Source organism: Capra hircus, chromosome 24 (assembly GCF_001704415.2).
Source record: "Capra hircus breed San Clemente chromosome 24, ASM170441v1, whole genome shotgun sequence".
Taxonomy (NCBI): Eukaryota; Metazoa; Chordata; class Mammalia; order Artiodactyla; family Bovidae; genus Capra; species Capra hircus.
The window spans coordinates 43,198,346-43,222,425 of record NC_030831.1 but is presented as its reverse complement, the minus strand read 5'-3'; the positions used below and the strand labels follow the sequence as shown (position 1 = coordinate 43,222,425).

The 24,080-nt window shown below is 42.0% G+C and overlaps 1 protein-coding gene across 9 annotated transcripts in view; it reads right to left on the bottom strand.

The window, feature by feature from the left end:
• The window catches only part of PRELID3A (PRELI domain containing 3A), a 53,076-nt gene that overhangs the window by 25,762 nt on the left and 3,234 nt on the right, over positions 1 to 24,080 (bottom strand). For 7 of the 9 annotated variants that reach the window (XR_001917151.1, XR_001297236.2, XR_001297237.2 and 4 more), the window contains exon 1: positions 3,965 to 4,036. The exons of 1 other annotated variant lie outside the window; for it this stretch is intronic. Coding sequence is in view for 2 of the 8 variants with exons in the window: in XM_018039425.1 (XP_017894914.1) it covers positions 3,965 to 3,996 (32 nt within the window). In the remaining 6 variants the exon portion in view is untranslated. Of the gene's footprint in view, positions 1 to 3,695; positions 3,858 to 3,964; positions 4,037 to 24,080 lie in introns of those variants that run through there. One more of the 9 variants, XM_018039428.1, reaches the window with a different exon arrangement.

The window sequence follows — 24,080 nt, the reverse complement described above, 5'->3', positions numbered from 1 at the left end:
GCCACCTCATGCGAAGAGTCAACTCATTGGAAAAGACCCTGATCATGGGAGGGATTGGGGGCAGGAGGAGAAGAGGATGACAGAGGATGAGATCGCTGGATGGCATTACCAACTCAATGGACATGAGTTTGGGTAAACTCTGGGAGTTGGTGATGGACAGGGAGCCCTGGCGTGCTGCGATTCATGGGGTCACAAAGAGTAGGACATGACTGAACGACTGAACTGACTGAATATTTTCTAAGAGTTTAAAGAGGTCCTGATGATGAACAGTTTGAGGACTCTGGCCCAATTAAGCCCTTGATTACATGAATCACAAATAGATACAGAAGTGGTCACCACAGCCTGATTTTTAATAAGGGAGAAATTATGCCCCTTCAATGAGAGAAAGGATAAATGGTGTATGTATATACATATATGCACAGATCTCAAACAGATACACACACATATCTCAGGAACACACTGTTGTGAAGAAAAGGAAAATGAAAAGCACTGTACAAGATGGTGTCAGTCATTTCTATTTTAAGACAATGAACAATAGTCAATTCTGTTTAAGAGTAAACACAGACAGGTCAAGTGGACCTTCAGGAAGCTGCCCACTGGGTTCATAACTGAGACTGCGTGTGGGAGCGAGGAGGGAACAACATTGGGGTGCGGACAGCAGACAATGGGCACTGCAGCTCCTGCTGCAGAGCCTCATTTCTCTTATTTAAAAAGGGTGGGGGGCCTTTCCCTACTCCCAGCCAGAGAGCAAGCCCGCTTTAGGGCAGCCTCTCCTCCAAACCCTACTTCCCTGAAATGACACTGCCTAGTAGATAGCCATCATTAAAAGTCCTGGGATCAGCTAGAATCCACGCAGCATACAGCCTTGACTCTGTTAGAAATCTGCTCATACTGGTTGTGCCAATAAAGATTTTGTTATAGGTCCACCTGAAACCTCAGTCAATACTGTGAAAATGGGATTTATAAACCCGCAATTATAAGCCTGTTAATTTTTAAGTGCCCCTTTTTGTATGTTTTTATTTCAGTCCTGTGTTTTCCACTGCTATTTTAGCTACTTTAAACCAAAGAGCTCTCCACTACTTTGGGTTTACACTGCTCTCAGCTCTGTCTGATCTCCATTCCTAGGGTTTCTTCGGCGCATGAACACTGGAGGAAAACTTGACAAAATCAAAATGTTTTGCACCTCAGCAAAGGAAACCATAAACGAAAGGACAACCTAGAGAATGGGAGAAAATTTTGCAAATGATGCAACTGGTTAATTTTCAAAATATACCAACAGCTCAATACAGAAAAGAGGGGAGGGGCAGAAGACCTAAGTAGACATTTTACCTCCAAAGATGACATACAGAGGGCAGCAACTATACCCCCCAAAAATTAATTTTTAAAAATTTTAAAAAGAAGATATACAAATGGCCAGTAAGCACATGAAATGATGTTCAACATTGCTAATTATTAGAGAAATGCAAATCAAAACAACAATAAGGTACCACTTCACACTGGTCAGAATGGCCATCATTAAAAGTCTATAAATAACAAATGCTGGAGAGCGTATGAAGAAAACAGAACCCTCCTACACTGTTGGTGGAAATGTAAAGTGATACAGCCACTATGGAGAACAGTATGGAGGTTTCTCAAAAACTACCATGTGATCTTGCAATCCCACTCCTGGGCATATATCTGGAGAAAACTATAATTCTAAAAGATACATGCACCCCAATGTCCACAGCAGCCCTATTTACAATAGCCAAGATATGGAAGCAACCTAAATGTCCATCTACAGAGGAACAGATAAAGAATATACATGATGTAATACTATTCAGCCATAAAAAAGGATGAAGTACTGTCATTTGCGGCAACATGGATGAACTTAAGAGATTATTATATCAAGTGAAGTAAGTCAGGCCAAGACAAATATCATAGGATATTGTCTATATGTGCACTCTGAGGAAAAAAATGATACAAACAAACTTACTTACAAAAAGAAACACACCCACAGACATAGAAAACAAATTTATGATTACCAAGGAGGAGAAGGGGATTAAATTAGAAGTCTGGGATTAACATATACACACTAATATATATAAAATAACTAACTAACAAGGATCTGTGTAAGCATAGGGAGCTATATTCAGTATCTTGTAATAACCTATAAAGGAAAAGAATCTAAAACAGCACACAAACACACACACACACTCTGCAGTCCAGTGGTTAAGACTCTGCACTTTCATTTCAGGGAGTGCAGATTCGATCCCTGGTCAGAGAACTAAGATCCCGAATGCGACCACAAAAAAACAAAACCCCAAAACTAATACAACATTGTAAATTAACTGTATTTCAAGTTAAAAAATTTTAAGTCTTTGTGCCTGATTATTTTTGGCCTTTCAAGAATAAATTTTAATATTTCTAATCAAATAGTCAACAAACATATAAAAAGAGAACAAGTGTAAAAAAGAAAAAAGTATGTAATCCTCAACGGAAAAAAATCAGGCATTTCAAGGGACTAAGCAAGGGGAAAGTCTACCGTAAGCTCAGCTAGGAAGCCAGGTTTCCAACTCTGCACCATCCTGCAGGTGCAGTGCCACCTGCCACACAACATCTCATGACCCACCCTGGCAGCTGTGTGGCCTCCTCTCAGTTACCTTTCACATTTGTTGATTTTCATCAAGGCACTTGGCTTTTAAATTCACAAATCAGTGACAGGAGATCCATGCCTTCCACAGCAGCTCATGGATTGACAGGAATTCCTCTGGCGGACAGTAGCCCTCATTTCAAAGGGCACCTGGTCCCTGTGATATTCCTCAGTCCCTCAATGAGTAAAAACTATGTGCCAGGACACAAAACCAATGAGGTGAGGACTGAAGCAGGAATGGAGGCTCCCACAACAATGAAGCTAAATAAAAGCAGCGAGACACAAAAGACCATGTGGTATATGACTGCATTTATGAGAAACGTCCAGAAAAGGCAAATTCATAGAAACACAAGCAGATACTAATCTTCCTGAGGAGGAGACCGGAATGTGACTGCAGATGGGCATGAGGGGTCTTTGTAGGATGAGGAAATGCTCTAGACCACAGAAATGTTGTACAACTATGTAAATTTACTGCAAATCTCTGATTTGATTGATTTGTATGATTTGAATTGTATGATTTACATGGGTGAATATTATCAACAGTGACTTTTCAGAGCTGACAAATCACTTCTGTTTATCAACCAAAATCTCCTGAATTTGTAGGGCAGTTCTGGCCTGAGCTGCACAGCCTGGGCATCCACCATTCCCAGGGACTTAACTTGTACCCCTTTGCATCCAGAGGGTACTGGCATGCCCCATCCTTGGGAGAACTGAGAAAATCTCTGGAGTCAGTCTGGGAATGGAACCCAGTTGAGAAAGGCTGCAGGCTGTACAAAAATCAACACTAAAATTGAATCCCATCAAGTCTAAAGATTTCATTAAAATAATTTCAGAGGTTTTAAACCCATTGATAAATTTTAATTATAATTTTACACGGAAAGGACAAAGTACTTTTTTAAATTAAAAAATAGAAATGCTATTCTAAGTGGGAGCAGAGAATTTAAAAATCTGTTACTTAAAAAAAATTATGAAAGAATGAGCTCAGAGTGTCACAGATGTAGACAAGAGACGATACAGCCTAGGTTAGGAGAACACTTATAAGCAGCTGGAGGCTTTCCATGCCCACCTGCGTTCGCGGCCACAGAGCCCCACGTGCCCAGGCTGGCTCCCTCTGGAACGGGTGGTCAGCTGCACAGCGGGTCCCACCCTCGCCCCAGTGATGGCCCCGCGCGAGGTGAGACCAGGCCTGCGGAGCCGAGGATGCCGTCCCCTCACCCCTGGCCTTGGAGCGCATCACTGCCCACCCCGTGGCGCAGAGTAACAGAGCCCGCCCTCCTCGAGGCCGCGGGTCAGGCCCAGGCAGGTCTGGACCCACTGTGGCCTCAGCCTGCTCACCCGAACACGTGCTCTGAGCTCCAGACCCTCATAGCACCGCAGAGCGCAGGCAGGGATGCTCCAAGGCCCCGGGATGCTCCGCTCTGTTCGGGGGCGGAGCGTGAGCACGCGGTGGGCGGGGCGGGACTCGGCGCCGAGCCTGCACATCACGTGAGCAGCAGTCCCGTGGCTCCGCCGAGGGGAGCAGACCGCAGCCGTGTGGGCGGTGGGCGCCGAGCGCCACCTTCTGATGTGGGCAGGGTTCATTCCTATAGGTCAGATGGTCCAGATTCTCCGAAAGCCCCTTCCAGCCAGGCAGGTTCCCACAGTGGGAAAGGATGCGTAACTGTGTCCTGCCAGCCCGACAAGCCTCTCCACCGAGTGGAGGAGGAAGGAAGCAGAAGGTGTAGAAAGGCCTTAAATCAGAACTTGAGACTCCTCACAGCCCCTCCGCCTCGGGATTTGAAGACTCCAAGAAATCCAACCCTGTATGTAGCCACGTTGCTGAGACCCTCGCGACCTGCTCTCAAGTATGAGAACTGACAGCACTACTTGTCAGAGCGCATCCTAAATTCACCCGGCCACTGGAGTGCCCCTTGGGTTCGCTACTTGTCTTCACCCAAAGGAGAGATACATTTCTCATTCCCATAGAAGGTGGGGTTGCAATTGGAAGCCTGGTGCTCCCTGGAACTTATGCTGACATTTCAAAAGGATGACTCCTTTGTTATCCAGATCCCTGAGAAGAAAACATTCCTAGGTTGTCAACTAGCTAAAGGCCTATTTGGCCTTTCAAAATGCTTACATACATCTCAAAAAGACAACCTATAAGGATTCTAGAGTAAATGCTCTAAGAAAAGGGTAAGGAGAGATTCCTTTTACACTGGGGAAAAAAATAATTTCTTCGTTTTAGATTTTTATTTACCCCCCAACTACCAACAAATACAGTTCAAGTGCAAAGAAGCAAGATGCTAGTTTGAGAACAGGGTGACCCTCTGCTACTGGGCACAAGGGAACACCCAGTGCAGCATGCACATGGAGTGGGCGCCCCGGGCCTACCTCTGTGACTAGTCAGTGAAGCTGGGAAAGTGGGGAAGCAGCCAGAAGACCTGGGCTAGGAGATCCCAGCCCACCATCTCCACATTCCACACACTCCACCTTCACCACCTGTAGCTGGATGCTCAGGGTGATCTTCCCACAGCAGCGCTGTTCCCTGTTTCATTGGTGAGCAGACTGGGGTTCATGGAGGTGCAAAACCACATCCAATGATCACAAGCTGAGAGCTGAGCTGAGATGGCACCAGGTTTGCAGGAGTCCCCCACAGCCATGCGCAGTGACTGGCTGCTGTGGCCAGGCCAGCTGTGAAACATGCCCTGCACTAGGCTCTGAGCTCAGGGCTGTCATTTGGCTTTAAAAAGCATCATCTTTTAAAATTAGCATTTCCCACAAATATGTATTCAGCATGAGGCTAAAGAAATCAGGCTGGATGGTGACAGAAGACATTGTAGTGAGCATCTAGGGAAACTGAGACCCTAACCATGAACATGACTTTTAGCAAACTCTGGGAGACAGAGAAAGACAGGGAAGCCTGGCATGCTGCAAAGAGTCAGACACAACTGAGCGACTAAACAGCAACAAACCAGGAAACATCTGGGCAGAGATACAACTTAGTGGTGGAGGTGGGACCTGAGGGTGGGAATCTATAGAGGGTGGCCTCCTGGCTCACTGTACCTGCACCTGCCTCACTTTCAAAGCCACCTCACACACAGCCGTCAGGTCCCAGCACCTCAGTGGCTCCATCACTACTTAAACGCACTCCCCTCCACGACTTCCCACCATGTGTTAAGACCACGGGAACTAGGTTACCATCATCCTTGGCAATTCCCGAGTCAGAAACCCAACAGACGCATGATAAATCGTTGACTGTTGAACGACAGATGAAAGGCACGGCCCTGCTTCAAGTCCTATACCACTACCACCATTTTTGGTCAAACACCACCCTTTCTCTTGTTCTGTTCCACCAAGTCTGGTCCAGGAGCAGCATCAGCTTTATCACCTGGGAACCTGTTAGGAATAGAGACCACTGGCCCCACCACAGCCCCACCATGCAGCATTTTGGCAGTTTTACCCCACTGGAACAGGCTCTCGAAAGCTCTCATCAGTCATCATTGTGCTTCCAGTGTGACAGGTGCTGTTCTGTTGCCCTCCCCATGGGCCTCTGTGCTGCAAGAGAACTACTGGTCTCTCTCTCCCAGAACTCTGCTCCCTCTGCATCCTCTGTTCTGGTCCTTCCCATTTCCCCTGCACACACCTTTTGCCTCTCTGTTCTCCCTCTACACCTGCTCCCCAAGTGACTCACTGAGTATCCTGGTTTCCACTGACTTCTCACCTTTCTCTCCATCTCACTCCTACCCATCTAGGTCCTGCCTCAAACATATCATGGTCATACATCTCCCACCCTAAGCAGATTCTTCTTCCAGGAGTCAATGGCCAGGACCCTGGCATCACCCAGGTGCACCAAGCTGGAGTACTCCCCGACCCTACATCCAGCCAGTTACTGAATCCTTAGGGATTTACCTCTTTCAGATTGTTTTAATCCATTCCATCTTCCACATGCTTTAAGAGCCAATTCGATTTAACAGCTGCAGCTGAAGGCATGCATTTGAAGAGGAACAAACCTGGGTTCCAGTCCTGGCTCCCCTTTTGCAAATTGCTAACCTCCTGAACATCAGTGTCATCATTCTTGACATGGAAGCACTACTACTAAAAAAAAAAAAATGTCCTTTTGGCCTAGTGGGAATTAATGAAGACAGAGTACATGCCTGTGGTTAAAACTGCTGTGACCATCCCTGCTGACCTGGCTCAGTCCTAGATGGCCCCTCAGAATGCCATCCCATCAGCCTGCCACATCCCTCCAAAGCTTTGTTTGGCTGTGGCTTGGGGTGCTCAGCGCCCCCTCACCGTCCTGTGGCTCCTCCTGATACCTCTCTCGTACTCTCAGCACAGTGTTTTATAAGTACCACACCTGTTTGTGTTTCTGTCTCTCCCACCAGATTACCTGTAAGGAAGCAGGTATCTAGGTTTCACCCCTTTTAGCTTTTGAATTGGCATCTCTGGGGTTAGGCCTAGGAACAGGCAGGGCTGACGAGCGGTGGAGGTGGTCATAGTGCTCTGGAGTTTGGAAAGGCATCCTGCACTCACCTGAGCTCTGAGGTGGGACCCAGACCTGGCTCATTTCTGTGTGCCCAGAATCGGTCCCTATACTTGGCCAACAGTGAGCTCCAGATAACTGCTTGTTCAGTGAGTCAAGGGTGACTCCGAGGGCATCATGAACCTGTAAGAGGCTTGGCCCAGGGGTGGGTGGGGCTCCATCTGTTGTCATCATGCAGAGCCACCTGGTGGAGTTCCAGGAAACCTTGCCGTTTTCAGGAATCACCTGTGCGGTAAATCAGGAGACTTTTTAACCAATGGTCCTAGTCTTTTTTGCTATTTTATTCATATTCTACATATTGAGATTCCATGTTGAAATACCACTGCTACAAGAGTCTGCAGCTAAAAATAAATAAGTTTAAAAACTGCTATGCCAGAACAGATTTGTAAACTAAAAAATTAGGGAGAAAATCAATCTCCCAACAGGTAAGGAGTCTTGAAGAACATCTGGAGGTGTTCCTTTCCCACTGTGATGGATATTCTTCACTAGGCTCTGATGTTTAATTGATCCTCAGATATCGTGATCATGAAGATCTGATTTACAGGGACTCCTCAATCTGCCATGAAGTCAGAATAGGAGGGCAGGAGGCCAGAGTTCTAGCTGCTGACATCAGCATCTGGATCTTCCAAGATCCTATGCAGGAATATTATTGGGATCCAGGGACAAGTTCTCTAACCAGAGTCAGAACTATCCTGAACTCCTACACAACCAAGATATCCTCATATTTTATTAAAACAGAGTATACCTCTGTGACTCTTTACTTTCTGTGATATATATTTCTATGTAATTAATTCCTCTTCCCAACGCTTACATACAACCTGAACTAAGTCTCTCCCATAAATAGCCTAAGTTCTGCTCTGTATTTCTGCTTCTGGGCACTTTAAATTCTATCCATTTCCCTTATGTTTTCTGGCATTGCAAAGATGACTCATGACCAAGGGGTCTGGTGTCCAAAACAATCATCAGTTTTCTCTCAAGAAGACACAACTAGGAAAAATCTAGGGACTTTATGATTTCTACGCACTATTGTGGCTAAAACTTTTAGAAAAATATTTGATCACTACAAAGTAAAGTAGTGGAAAAGACGCTGATGCTGGGAAAGACTGAAGGCAGGAGAAGTGAATGATAGAGGATGAGATGGTTGGATAGTATCATCAACTTAATGGACATGAGTTTGAGCAAACTCTGGGAGATAATGAAGGACAGGGAAGCCTGGCTTGCTGCAGTCAATGGAATCTCAGAGTCGGACACGACAGCAAATGAACAACAGCAAAGTAACATGGTGATTAGGAGTAGTCTAAATGTTTTGCTATCGTCATTCATAAAACTTGCATTTTTAGAGACTGATGTTGCAATTCATTCTTTTATTGGTTGTCACATAGAGGATATTAATACTGTGTCTTTAGATTCCTTTACTTGGGGCACATTACCAGAAACTGCAGCATAGGTTATAACCACTGACTGAAAATATTATATCAGTTTCAACTTACAAAAATAATTAACATTGTTACAAATTAACAACAGTAACACCATTTAGGAGGAAACAATATCCAGACCAGCCTGTGAACAGTTTTTTGAAACGCATGATGCACAGCTGTCAAGATTAATAGACCTCTCCTGCCACCCTGTGGGCACACTGTGCAACAAAGCTCTACGTAAGCAGCCTTAGGGTTCCTACCCCCTCAAACACATGTAACATTTTTTTTTTAATGTTTACTAAGCACTCCCTGCTGAGAAATTATCCTCTGAATATGTATTGGCAGGTATGTGTGTGTGTATATACACATATCGATAATATTCACTGTAGCATCTAAAATACAAATAAATTGGGAGCAGTCTAACTGATCCTTGGTTAGAAACTGTTACACTGTTCCCACAGAATATCAGGAAGCTAATTAAAGAACTGGGGTGGAACTATAGGTTTTTAACATACAAAAAGCATATGTTAATCAAAAAAGCAAAGTGTATAAACTACAATTTCATTCACATTAAAGTATACTTTATATGCTTGTAGATATATGTAAACCATATAGACATACACACACCAAAAAAATCTCTAAGAAAATTATTTTTATAAGCAGTGAGAATGAGAGACTCACTTTCACTCCCTATTTTGTATCCTCAACTTTGTTGAACTTCTTTATTAGTTCTAACAACCTTTAATGATTATGATTTTCTATCAATTATAATCCCATCATATGTATATAGAGATACCTTTACTTCTTCCTTTCCCATACAGATGCCTAATATTTCTTCTTCTTGTCTACGTGATGTGGCTAGAACTACCAGTACGATATTAAATTGTAATGGTGAAAGTGGGCATTTTTGATCCTATTCTTGATCTTAGAGGAAACAATTTCAGTCTCTTAACACTGAGTAAGAAGTTAGCTGTGAGTTTTTCACAAGTGCCCTTTATTATGTTGAGAAAGTTACCTTCCCTAGTACTCCAAGTGCTTTCTCTCATGAAACAGTGTTGGATTTTTGTCAAATGCCTTTGCTGTCAATTGAGAATATCATGTAATTTTAAAACATCATTCTATTAACTTGATGTATTACATTGACTAATTTTCTTATGTTTAATCATCCTGATATTCTGAGATAAATCCCTCTTGGTCATGGTGTAGAATCCTTCAAATATGATGCTGACTTTGGTTTGCCAGCATTTTGTTGAGAATTTCTGCATGTATATTCGTGAAAGATACTGCATTATCTACAAATACAGTCAATTGGAAGTTGGGGCTTCAAATAAGAATGTTGGGACAATCTACAGATTTAATTCAATTCCTGTTAAATTATGACGTTCTTCACAGAACTAGAATAGATAATCTTAGAATGTATATGGAACCATAAAAGACCCAGAATTGCTAAAGCAATCTTGAAGAAAAAGAAGAAAGGAGGCATAACCCTCCCATACTTCAGACAATACTACAAAACTAGAGTAATCAAAAAATGTGAGGATTTCCCTAATGGTCCAGTGGTTAAAAATCCATCTGCCAGTGCAGGGGAAACAGGTTCAAACCTTGGCCTGGTAAGATGCCACATGCTGTGTGGCAACCAACCCCACACGCTCTAGAGCCTGTGCTCTGCAACAAGAGAAGCCACTGCAACTAGAGAAAGCCCATGAACAGTAATGAAGACCCAGCATAGTCAAATTAATTTTAAATTTTATTTTTTAAAGTATGGTATTGGAACAAAAACAGGCACAGGAATCAATGGAACAGAATAGAGAGCCCAGGAAAAAATCTCAGACACCTATGGTCAATCAGAAGGCAAGAATACAAAAAGGGGAAAAAGTCTTTTGAGCAAGTGGTATTGGGAAAGTTGGGCAGCTGCAAGTAGATCAATGAAGTCAGAACACACCTTCATATCACACACAAAAATAAACTCAGAATGGCCTAAAGACCTAAATATAAGACATGACACCATAAAAATCCTAGAAATGAAGGTCTCCAAAACATTCTCTGACATAAATTATACCCAAGTTTTTTTAGGTTAGTCTTCCAAGGCAATGGAAATAAAAACAAAAATAAAACAAATGGGACCTAATCAAACTTAAAAACTTGCTCAAAGAAAACCATAAACAAAAGGAAAAGACAACCTTTAAAATGGGAGAAAATATTTGCAAATGATGCAACCAACAAGGGCATACTTTCCAAAATATACAAACAGCTCATACAACTCAACAAAAAAAGCAAATGACCATATCCAAAAATGGTCAGAAGACCTAGACAGACATTTCTCCAAACAAGAAATACAGATGGCCAATATGCACATGAAAAGATGCTCAACATCGCTAATTATTAGAGAAATATAAATCAAAACTAAAATAACATACCACCTCACACTGGTCAGAATGGTCAGTAAAAAGTCTACAAGTAAATGCTGGAGAGGGTGTAGAGAAAAGGGAACCCTTGTACACTGTTGATGTGAATGTAAGTTGGTGCAGTCACTATGGAAAACAGTATGGAAGTTTCTCAGAAAACTAAAAATAGAATTACCATACACCTGAGCACGTATCTGGTGGTTGTTGTTTAGTCACAAAGTCATGGCTGACTCTTTTGCAACCCCATGCAGTGTAGCCCGCCAGGCTCCTCTGTCCATGGGATTTACCAGGCAAGAAGACTGAAATGGGTTGCCATTTCCTTCTCCAGAGGATATTCTCGACCCAGGGATCAAATCTGTTTCTCCTGCATTGTCAGGCAGACTTTCTACCTCTGAGCCACCAGGGAAGCCTGGGCATATATATGGACAAAACTGTAAAAGATACATGAACCCCTGTGTTTATAGCAGCACTGTTCACAACAGCCAAGACATAGAAACAACCTAGATGTCCATCAACAGATGAATGGATAAAGAAGATGTGGTACATATACACAATGGGATACTACTCAGCCGTAAAAAGAATGAAGTAATTCCATTTGCAACAACCCAGATCCAACTACAGGTTATTATACAGAAAGAAAAGACAAATACCATATAATATCACTTAGATGTAGAATCTAAAATATGACACAAGTGAACCCATCTATGAGACAGAAAAAGAATCACGGACATAGAGAACAGACTGGTGGTTACCAAGGGGGAGGGGGTTGAGGAAGAAGAGGAGTGGGAAGTTGGGATTAGCAGATATAAGGTTTTATGTATAGGATGAATAAACAAGGTCCTGCTATATACCACACAGAACTATTACTCAATCTACTATATAGCACCCAGAACTATATTCAATATCCTATGATAAACCATAATGGAAAAGAATATATACATATATATGCCTGAATCACTTTGCTGTATAGTAACTAGGACATTCTAAATGAAGTACAATAAAAAAAATACTACTAAAAAAATTGGCAATGGAAACTTAAGATGATTCAAAGAAAGAGAAAGCTATCCCATGCTCCTGGATTGGAATAAAAAATACTGGTAAAACAGCCATATTACCCAAAGCAATTTACAGATTTAATGCAATCCCTATTAAATTACCCATGACATTCTTCACAGAACTAGAACGAATAATCTTTAAATTTATATGGAACCGTAACAGATCCAAAATTGCTAAAGCAATCCAGAAGAAAAAGAACAAAACAGGAGATATAACCTTCCCAGACATGAGACAATACCACAAAGCTACAAAAATTGAAATAGTGTGGTACTGGCAAAAACAGACCTATGGATTAATGGAACAGAATAGAGAGCCTAGAAATAAACCCACATACCTATGGTCAATTAATTTTGGACAAAGTAGACCAGAATATTCAATGGGAAAAAGACAGTTTCTTCAGCAAGTGGTGCTGAAGTTGGACAGTCACATGCAAGTCAATGAAGTTAGAACACACCACACACAAACTCAAAATGGCTTAAAGACTTAAATGTAAGACATGACAACATAAAACATCTGAAAGAGAACATAGGCAAAACATTCTCTGACATAAATTAACTGATGTTTCCTTCAGTTCAGTCGCTCAGTTGTGTCCGACTCTTTGTGACCCCATGAATCGCAGCACGCCAGGCCTCTCTGTCCATCACCAACTCCCGGAGTTCACTCAGACTCATGTCCATCGAGTCAGTGATGCCATCCAGCCATCTCATCCTCTGTTATCCCCTTCAACTCTTGCACAGCAAAGGAAACCATAAACAAAATGAAAAAAATCTATGGACTGGCAGAAAATATTTGCAAATGATGCAAATTTCTTAACAAGGAAACCTTAAGAAGGGTTTAATTTCCAAAACATAAAAACAGCCCATACAATTCAATAACACAAAAACAAACAACCCAATCAAAAAAATGAGCAGAAGGAGGCGATTAGGGGAGAATGGATACACGTATATGTATGGCTGAGTCCCTTTGCACTCCACCTAAAACTATAACAACACTGTTAATTGGCTAACAAAATTGTTAGCTGACTGTGCATGCTCAGTTGCTTCAGCAACTCTTTGACCCTATGGACTGTAGCCCCCCAGGCTCCTCTATCCATGGGGTTTCCCAGGCAAGAATACTGGAGTGGGTTGCCCCCCCTCCTCCAAGGGATCTTCCCAGCCCAGGGATTGACCTCACATCTCCTGCATAAAAGACAGATTCTCTACCACTGAGCCACCAGGGAAGCCCCTAACTGCTGTAGTTCAATACAAAAATAAAAAGTTGTTTTTAAAAATATGAGCAAAAGATGTAAATAGACATTTCTCCAAAGAATACATACAGCAGATGGCCAATAGGCACATGAAAAGATGCTCATCATCACTAATTATTATAAGAATGCAAATCAAAAGAACAATGATCAAACCACGTCACAATGGTCATAATGGTCATCAAAAAGTCTACAGGAATTTCCTGGCAGTCCAGAGGTTAAGAATCTGCCTGCCAATGCAGAGGACATGGGGTTGATCTCTGGTCTGGGATGACTCCACATGCTGTGGGACAACTAAGTCAGTGTGCCCCAACTACGGAAGTCAGCACATGCCCTAGAGTCTACGCTCTACAAAAGAACCCAAAGCAATAGGAAACCCATGCACCAAGACTAGATTGTAGTCCCTGCTCAATGCAACTAAAGAAAGCCTGCATGCAGCAACCCAATGCAGCCAAAAACAAATAAATAGTTTTTAAAGTCTACAAATAATAAATGCTAGAGAGGCTGTGGGGAAAAGCAAACTCTCTTATACTGTTGGTAGGAAAGTAAATTGGTCCAGCCACTATGGAGAGCAGTGTGGAGGTTCCTCAAAAAACTAATACCCCACTTTCATCAGTAGACAGATCCAGACAGAAAATTAATAGCGAAACATGGGCCTTAAATGACACTTTAGACCAGATGAACTTCACTGATATTTAGAGAGCATTCTATCCAAAAGCAGCAGACTACACATTCTTTTCAAGTGCACACAGAACATTCTCCAGGAGAGATCACATGCTGGGCCAAAAGGCATGCCTTCATAAATTTAAGAAAAGTGAAATCATATCAAGCATCTTTTCTGATCATAACACTATGATATTAGAAATAAACTAAACACTATTATATCAGAAATAAGGAGAACAAGAAGGAGTAGGTGGACATGGAGTACATCTCTCTCCACGGATACATTAAGAATACACCATCAGACACAGAATTGCATGCAGAACACCAGCTCAGAGCATAGAAGAGTACCTGATGAGTGGAAAAGAATATATAGAACCACGCAAAACTTGGTAGGATGAAGGAACTAGGGGGAAAAACAGGAGTGTTAGTAGGACTGGACCTGCCCTCAGCAGCAGGGAACTGAAGCAGGGGTCTGATCCCCACATCGGGGCAATTGTCTGAGTCAGAGAAGAAACATTTAAGTCTGACAGTGAAACAGCTGATCTGTGACAGCCTAAATAGAATGAGAATCAGACAGTTCTTGCCACAGCCATACATACCCCGAGAGGGAGATAGGTCTCTTAGAGGGTGCAGTGGCTGGGAGCTGGAGTTTGGGGATTGTGGAGCAATCCCAGGGCGAGGGCTGCTGTTGACTGCAGAGAGATGGATCAAGGGGATGTGAGGGAGGAGACTGGGGAGGGAGATGCCTGTGGAGGGAGGCCGGGCAGCCATGGAAGCAAGGTGGTGGAGCCATCACCATAGCCTTTCTCTTCCCACATGCCAGAATCAGCAGCTGAACAATAGAGAGGCTGGCCCATCAAACCCTTGAGGCACTGAAGTACAGAGTAGACTCCAGTCAGGGGGGCCCCTCTATGTGCCTGAGCCCTGAACAACAGAGAAGGACCCCAGGCAACGGAGTCCTGTAAGTGTCTGAGTGGGCGGAGCTACAGAGAAAGACTGGCCAAAGAGGCCTTCTGATCCCCAGCTACAAGAGGCTCGAAAAAACATTCTCATAACTCCTGCGGTGGAGGCAGTCCATGCCCCTGCACACTTGGCACTGCCAGGGTCCGTGAAAGCCAAGCAGCTGCGCCACCTTCATGCTCAACTCTCACTGGGGCAGAGCTGCCACAGGCAAAAAAGTGTCTTGCATCTATGTGCACAGGGTCACTTTGTGCACAGGGTCACTTTGTCCGACTCTTTGCCACCCTGCAGACTGTGGCCTGCCAGGCTTCTCAGTCAGGGAGGTGGGCTCTCCAGGCAGGAATACTGGAACCTATCGGCCAATACTGGTTGCCATACCCTTCTAGAGCACTATATTTCCTGCTGCCCTAACTGCCAACTCCCCTGAGTACCTGGTGCTGCCAGAACCCCTGTAACCCAAGCAGCTGCACCACCGCCACACCTGGCCCTCACAGGGGCAAACCCAAGTCATCCAGAGCAGCCTCAGGAGCAAACCCCAGTGGACGACCCACATGCAGAAGTGAAAATTAAACCACAATTGAAACCCAGGGGCAGTATGGCTAAGGAAGAAAACCCAAAACCTTCCCATCAGCTATACAAGCTGCAGATCAAATCCACAGGATCAACTAGGCAGACTCTGTGTCTACGGAATACATAAGAAGCCATTGAGAGCTCCCACAAAAGAAAACGCACTAGTTCTGACCGCTGTGGACATTGGAGGCAGTAACACACAGGAGTAGGACCAGATTAGAATCTGAGCTGTCCCCATAGCAACTCCAGAGTTCAGCACAGTGTTGGCAGGGCATCCTAGGGTGGTGAAGTGGACTATGACTCCAAGCAAGGGAAAGGACTCTGACAGCAGTGACTCAAGAAAAACATTTATTATTGTTATGCCTCGACTTGCTTTAGAAATACTTTTGGATTCCGCCTCGCCCTGTTAAGTTGTCAATTTTATTGGCACTGTGAAATCTAATTAAGCTTTTGAGCTTGTTTTTTTTTCTCAGTCACATTTTTTATTGCCGTTATAAACCTCCGCCTCTACACTGGGCTTTTGCGGTTCTGTGGAGCTTTCCTTTTCTTTTCTTAATTTTAATTTTTTAAACCTATTATTTTTTCTACATTTATTCCTTTGTTTGCTTTTCCTACTGTTCTTTCCCTCTTGCAGTTAATCTTTAATGCAACTAAATCTTCTTTATCTACCTCTATTTAACTTTGCATATCTATTCAGTCACACTTTTTAATGTTGCTACAAACCTCTGCCTCTACATTGGGCTTTTGCAGTTCTGTGGAGTTTTCCTTTTTTCTTTCTTCTTCTGTTTTTTTTTTCTCTTTTTCGTAATTTTAATTTTTAATTTTTTAAAACCTATTATATTTTTTCTACATTTATTCCTTTGTTTGCCTTTCCTACTGTTCTTTTCCCCTTGCAGTTAATCTTTAATATATATAAATCTTCTTTATCTACCTGTGTTTAACTTTGCATATCTATTCTTTTTTTTTCTTTTTTTCCTTTCCTCTCAACACATTTGTTGGTTTTGTTTTCATTGCTTTATTCCCCACATGGCACTTTGCTTTAGTTTTGTTTTCCAGTTTGGCTTCAGTTTTGTTCTTAACTGGTAAATATAATTTTTTTTTCCTTTGTTTGCTGGGTCAATCTACTGTACTTTATTTTTGTTGGACTGTTTTCACTTTGCTCATGGGTGTATATGTGTATATTCCATTATTTTCATTATTATCTGCCTGATTTTAGCCGTTTGTCTGGGGTTCATCTTTAGTTTCTCATTTTTGGATATTTGTTTTAATCTCACTTAATGCCATAACCACTTGTGGAATCTTCTTCCTGACCAGAGATCAAGCCCTAAGCCTTTGGAGTGGGAGTACTGACTCCAAGACCCTAGCCTACCAGAGAACTAATCCTAGGGAGTATCAAATAGAACTCACACAAAGGAAACCTGGCATCACCCAACCACCAGTAGCACCCTGTGCAGGATGCCTCATCTAAACAGCCAACAAACCAAAAATACAAATCCAATCATCAGCAAACGGGATTACCACCTCATTCAGAGGAAAAACAAACAAACAAAAACTCAGCACAAATCTCACCCTATAAGAAGCTTACACAAACCATTGGACTGACCTTAGGAGGGCAGAAATGAAAAGGAAGAAAGAATTCAACCCTGAAGCCTGGGAAAGTTCAGTTCAGTTCAGTCGCTCAGTCGTCTCCAATTCTTTGCGACCCCATGAATCGCAGTACGCCAGGCCTCCCTGTCCATCACCAACTCCCGGAGTTCAGACTCACGTCCATCGAGTCAGTGATGCCATCCAGCCATCTCATCCTCTATCTTCCCCTTCTCCTCCTGCCCCCAATCCCTCCCAGCATCAGAGTCTTTTCCAATGAGTCAAGTCTGCACATGAGGTGGCCAAAGTACTGGAGTTTCAGCTATAGCATTATTCCTTCCAAAGAAATTCCAGGGCCGATCTCCTTCAGAATGGACTGGTTGGATCTCCTTGCAGTCCAAGGGACTCTCAAGAGTCTTCTCCAACACCACGGTTCAAAAGCATCAATTCTTTGGCGCTCAGCTTTCTTCACAGTCCAACTCTCACATCCATTCATGACCACAGGAAAAATCATAGCCTTGACTAGATGGACCTTAGTCGGCAAAGTAATGTCTGTGCTTTTGAATATACTATCTAGGTTGGTCATAATTTTCCTTCCAAGGAGTAGGCGTCTTTTAATTTCATGGCTGCAGTGATTTTGGAGCACCAAAAAATAAAGTCTGACACTGTTTCCCCATCTATTTCCCATGAAGTGATGGGACCAGATGCCATGATCTTCATTTTCTGAATGTTGAGCTTTAAGCCAACTTTTTCACTCTCCTCTTTCACTTTCATCAAGAGGGTTTTTAGTTCCTCTTCACTTTCTGCCATAAGGGTGGTGTCATCTGCATATCTGAGGTGATTGATATTTCTGCCGGCAATCTTGATTCCAGCTTGTGTTCCTTCCAGTCCAGCGTTTCTCATGATGTACTCTGCATATAAATTAAATAAGCAGGGTGACAATATACAGCCTTGATGTACTCCTTTTCCTATTTGAAACCAGTCTGTTGTTCCATGTCCAGTTCTAACTGTTCCTTCCTGACCTGCATACAGATTTCTCAAGAGGCAGGTCAGGTGGTCTGGTATTCCCATCTCTTTCAGAATTTTCCATAGTTTATTGTGATCCACACAGTCAAAGTCAAAACCTATGGGATGCAGCAAAAGCAGTTCTAAGAGGGAAGTTTATAGCAATACAATCCTACCTCAAGAAACAAGAAAAACATCAAATAGATAACCTAACTTTACACCTAAAACAACTGAAAAAAGAAGAACAATAAAACCCCAAAATTAGTAAAAGGAAAGAAATCATAAAAAGATCCAAGCACAAAAAAATGAAAAAGAAATGAAAAAAACTATAGTAAAGATTAATAAAACTAAAAGCTGGTTCTTTGAGAAGATAAAATTGACAAACCTTTAGCCAGACTCATCAAGGAGAGATAAGAATCAAATCAACAAAATTAGAAATGAAAAAGGAGAGGTTACAACAGACAATGAAGAAATACAAAGGATTATAAGAGGTTATTATGAACAACTATATGACAATGAAATGGATAACCTGGAAGAAATGGATAGATTCTTAGAAAAGTTCAATCTTCCAATACTGAATCAGGGAGAAATAGACATTATTAACAACCCAATTACAAGCACTGAAATTGAAGCTGTGATCAAAAATCTCCCAAAAAACAAAAGCCCAGAACCAGATGGCTTCACAGGAGAATTCTATCAAACATTTAGAGAAGAACTAACGCCTAACCTTCTAAAACTCTTTCAAAAAACTTCAGAGGAAGGAACCCTTCCAAACTCATTCTATGAGGTCATCATCACCCTGATACCAAAACCAGACAAAGACACCACATAAAAAGAAAACTACAGGACAAAATCACACTGATGAACATAGATGCAAAAATCCTCAACAAAATTTTAGCAAACAGAATTCAGCAACACATCAAAAAGCTCATACACCATGATCAAGTTGGGTTTATTCCAGGGATGCAAGGATTCTTCAATATATGCAAATCAATCAATGTAATACACCATATTAACAAATTGAAAGATAAAAACCATATGATCATCTCAATAGATGCAGAAAAAGCCTTTAACAAAATTCACCATCCATTTATGATTAAAGCTCTTCAGAAAAATGGGCATAGATGGAATCTACCTCAACATAGTAAAACCCATACATGATAAGCCTACAGCAAACATTATTCTCAATGGTGAAAAACTGAAAGCATTCCCCCTAAGATTAGGAACAGGACAAGGGAGTCCACTTTCACCACTATTATTCAACATAGTTTTGGAAGTCGTAGCTACAGCGATCAGAGATGAAAAAGAGGTAAAAGGAATCCAGATTAGAAAAGAAGAAGTAAAGCTCTCACTGTTTGCAGATGACATGATACTGTACATGGAAAACCCTAAAGATAGTATCAGAAAATTACTAGAGCTAATCAGTGAATTTAGCAAAGTTGCAGGATACAAAACCAATACACAGAAATCACTTGCAATTCTATATACTAACAATGAAAAATCAGAAAGAGAAATTGAGGAATCCCATTCACCATTGCAACAAAAAAGAATTAAATATCTAGGAATGACCTTACCTAAGGAGACAAAAGAAATGTACACAGAAAATTATAAGACACTAATGAAAGAAATCAAAGATGACATAGACAGATGGAGAGACAGTCCATCTTCCTGGGCAGGAAGAATCAATATTGTGAAAATGACTACACTACCAAATGCAATCTAGAGATTCAATGAGATCCCTATCAAATTACAGGTGACATTTTTTCACAGAACTACAACCAAAAAATTCACAATTCATATGGAAACACAAAAGACCCTGAATAGCCAAAGCAGTCTTGAGAGAGAAGAACGGAGCTGTAGGAATCAACCTTCCTGACTTCAGATTATACTACAAAGCTACAGTCATCAAGACAGTACAGTAGTGGAACAAAAACAGAAATACAGACCAATGGAACAAGACAGAAAGCCCAGAAATAAACCCATGCACCTATGGGTACCTTATTTTTGACAAAGGAGGCAAGAATATACAATGAGGCAAAGACAATAAATGGTGCTGAGAAAACTGGACAGTTACGTGTAAAAGAATGAAATTAGAACACTTCCTAACACCATACACAAAGATAAACTCAAAACGGATTAAATACCTAAATGTAAGACTAGAAACTATAAAACTATTAGAGGAAAACATAGGCATAACACTCGATGACATAAATCAAAGCAAGATCCTCTATGACCCACCTCCAAGAGTAATGGAAATAAAAACAAAAGTAAACAAGTGGAACCTGTTTAAACTTAAAAGCTTTTCCACAGCAAAGGAAACTATAAACAAGGTGAAGACAGCCCTCAGAATGGGAGAAAATAATGGCAAATGAAACAACTGACAAAGGATTAATTTCTAAAATATACAAGCAGCTCATACAACTCAAAGCCAGAAAAACAACCCAAACAAAAAGTGGGAAAAAGGCTTAAAGAGACATTTCTCCAAAGAAGACATACAGATGGCTAACAAACACATGAAAAGATGCTCAACATTGCTCATTATTTGAGAAATGCAAATCAAACTACAATGAGATATCACCTCACACCGGTCAGAATGGCCATCATCAAAACGTCTACCAACAATAAATGCTGGAAAGGGTGTGGAGAAAAGGGAATGCTCTTGCACTGTTGGTGGGAATGTAAACTGATACAGCCACTATGGAATAGAGTATGAAGATTCCTTAAAAAACTAGGAATAAAACCACCATATGACCCAGCAATCCCACTCCTCGGCATATATCCTCAGAAAACCAAAATGGAAAAAGACATATGTATTCCATTGTTCTTTGCAGCACTGTTTACAATAGCTAGAACATGGAAGCAACCTAGATGTCCATCGACAGATGAACAGATAAAGAAGTTGTGGTACATATACACAACGGAATATTACTCAGCCATAAAAAGGAACGTCAGTCAGTTCTAATGAGGTGAATTAACCTAGAACCTATTATACAGAGTTAAGTGAATCAGAAAGAGAAATATAAATAACATATTCTAACGCATATATGGAATCTAGAAGAATGATACTGAAGAACTTACAGGGCAGCAATGGAGAAACAGAGAGAACAGACTTATGGACATGGCGAGAGGGGAGGAGAGGGTAAAATGTATGCAAACAGTAACATGGAAACTTATATTACCATTTGTAAAACAGATAGCAAAGGGGAATTTGCTGGATGGCTCAGGAAACTCAAGCAGGGACTCTGTATCAATCTAGAATGGTGGGATGGGGCAGGAGATGGGAGGGAGGTTCAAAGGGGAGGGGATATATGTGTACTGATGCCAGATTCATGCTGAGGTTTGACAGAAAACAACAAAATTCTGTAAAGCAATTATCTTTCAAAAATAAATTAATAAAAGAAAAATTCTACAAGCTAGGCTTCAACAGTACATGAACCAAGAATTTCCAGATGTTCAAGCTGGATTTAGAAAAGGCAAAAGAACCAGAGAGCAAATTGCCGACATCAGTTGGATCATAGAAAAAGTCAGAAAATCCCAGAAAAAACATCTACTTCTGCTTTATTGACTACGCCAGAGGCTATGACTGTGTGGATCACAACAAACTGTGGGAAATTTTTAAAGAGATGGGAATACCAGACTACTTTACCTGCCTCATGAGAAATCTGTATGCAGGTCAAGAAACAACAGTTAGACCTGGACATGGAACAACAGACTGGTTTCAAATTGGGAATGGAGTATGTCAACACTGTATACTGTCACCCTGCTTGTTTAACTTATATGCAAAGCATACCATGCAAAATGCCAGACTGGATGAAGCACAAGCTGGAATCAAGATTGTAGCAAGATATATCAATAACCTCAGATACGCAGATGACACCACCCTTATGGCAGAAAGTGAAGAGGAACTAAAGAGCCTCTTGATGAAAGGAAAGAGGAGAGTGAAAAAGCTGGCTCAAAACTCGACATTCAAAAAACAAAGATCATGGCATCCAGCCCCATCACTTCATAGCAAATAGATGGGGAATCAGTGGAAACAGAGGCAGACTTTATTTTCTTGGGCTCCAAAATTACTGCAGATGGTGACTGCAGCCATGAAATTAAAAGACGCTTACTCCTTGGAAGAAATGCTTTGAAAAAACTTAGACAGCATATTAAAAAGCAGAGACATTACTGAGCTGGCAAAGGTTTGTCTAGTCAAAGCTACGGTTTTCCCAGGAGTCATGAAGAGATGTGAGAGTTGGACCATAAAAAAGGCTGAGTGCCAAAGATTGACGCTTTTGAACTGTGGTGCTGGAGAAGACTCTTGAGAGTCCCTTGGACAACAAGATCATCAACAAGTCAATCCTAAAGGAATCAACCCTGAATATTCACCAGAAGGACTGACTCTGAAGCTGAAGCTCTAATATTCTGACCACCTGATGCAAAGAGCCAACTCATTGGAAAAGACTCTGATACTGGAAGGATTGAGGGCGGGAGGAGAAGGGGGTGACAGAGGATGAGATGGTTGGATGGCATCACAGACTCAATGACATGAATTTGAGCAAACTCTAGGAGATAGTAAAGGACAGGGAAGCCTGACATGCTGCAGTCCATGGGGTCACAAAGACGCAACTGAATGACTGAACAATACAGCCCAAAAGGCAATTTCAGAATACGGAAATCAGGTTTTTCTGGCCCCCAGTCAAAAAAACTGACTCCCTTCAGGTTTAGCTGGGTGATTTTGTCCTCCTAAAAACATGGAGAAAAGGGTCTCCCTCTGATCAATTACTGCCCAAGTGGAAGGGCCCTTACTAAGTCCTTCTCAGCACCCCTGTATGTGTGCATGCTAAATCACTTCAGTCATGTCCAACTCTATGCAACCCTATGGACTGTAGCCCACCATGCTCCTCTGTCCATGGGGATTCTTCAGGCAAGAATACTGGAGTGGGTTGCCATCCCCTCCTCCAAGGGATCTCCTCAGTTCAGAGATTGAACCTGAGTCTCTTATGTCTCCTGCATTGGCAGGTGGGTTCTTTACCACTAGTACCACCTGGGAACACTCTCAGCACCGCTATGGCAGTAAAATTACATGGGATCAACAACTGCACTCACCTGTTCCAAATCAAGCCGGTTCCTCTTGAGTCCACACAGGACTCTGGCTATGAAAAGGAAGACACCCCCAAGTGGACCTGTGAGCCCACTGAAGGCCTGAGGTTCCTATTTAAAAATCAACAAGTAGGGACTTCCTTGGTGGCGCAGTTGATAAGAATCCTCCTGTCAATGCATGAGACATGGTAAAGGAAGATTCCACAAGTTGTGGAGCAATTATGTCCGTGTGCTACAACTACTGAGCCCACACTGTAGAGCCTGCAATCCACAACTACTGAAGTGCGCATGCCTAGAGCCTGTGTTCCACAACAAGAGAAGCCACTGCAATGAGAAGCCCACGCACTGTAACAAAGAGTAGGCCCCATTCAACACAACTTAAAAAAGGTCCAGGCAAAGCAACAAAGACCCAGAGAAGCCATAAATAAATATATAAAGTTTTTCAAAAAGTACAAATCAACAAGTTGAATATATATACTTAAAGGACAGACACTGTTGGCAGGTAAGTAAAATGAGTTGGTGAGTTGGACTCCTAGTTGTCATTTTTGCTATTATTCTCTTATTTCAAGTCAAGTTAAAGACTATTCACTGGAAGCTCACGGCTGCCACCCCGAAACCATTATTCACCCTAATATTTCTCTCCCTTCTATGGGTATCCACACAAGGGGGATGGAAGAGGAACTCCGTAGTACAAATATCCTTCACCATAGGAAAAAAATGAAAATCTTACTAACTGTTGTATCTGCCACAACAACCCTCATGAGGCCCTGGGGTGACCCATCTTCTACTCAGCCTCAGCCAACACTTCTTTCTATATCCTCAACCAGTCTGACTAGTCTTGGGAACCACCCATAGAAGGGCTTCTCTTCATGGTCAACTAGACATGCTTTAACCTGTCCTCAGTCATCTCTGCATTAACTTGACTGGAAAAGTACCCAGC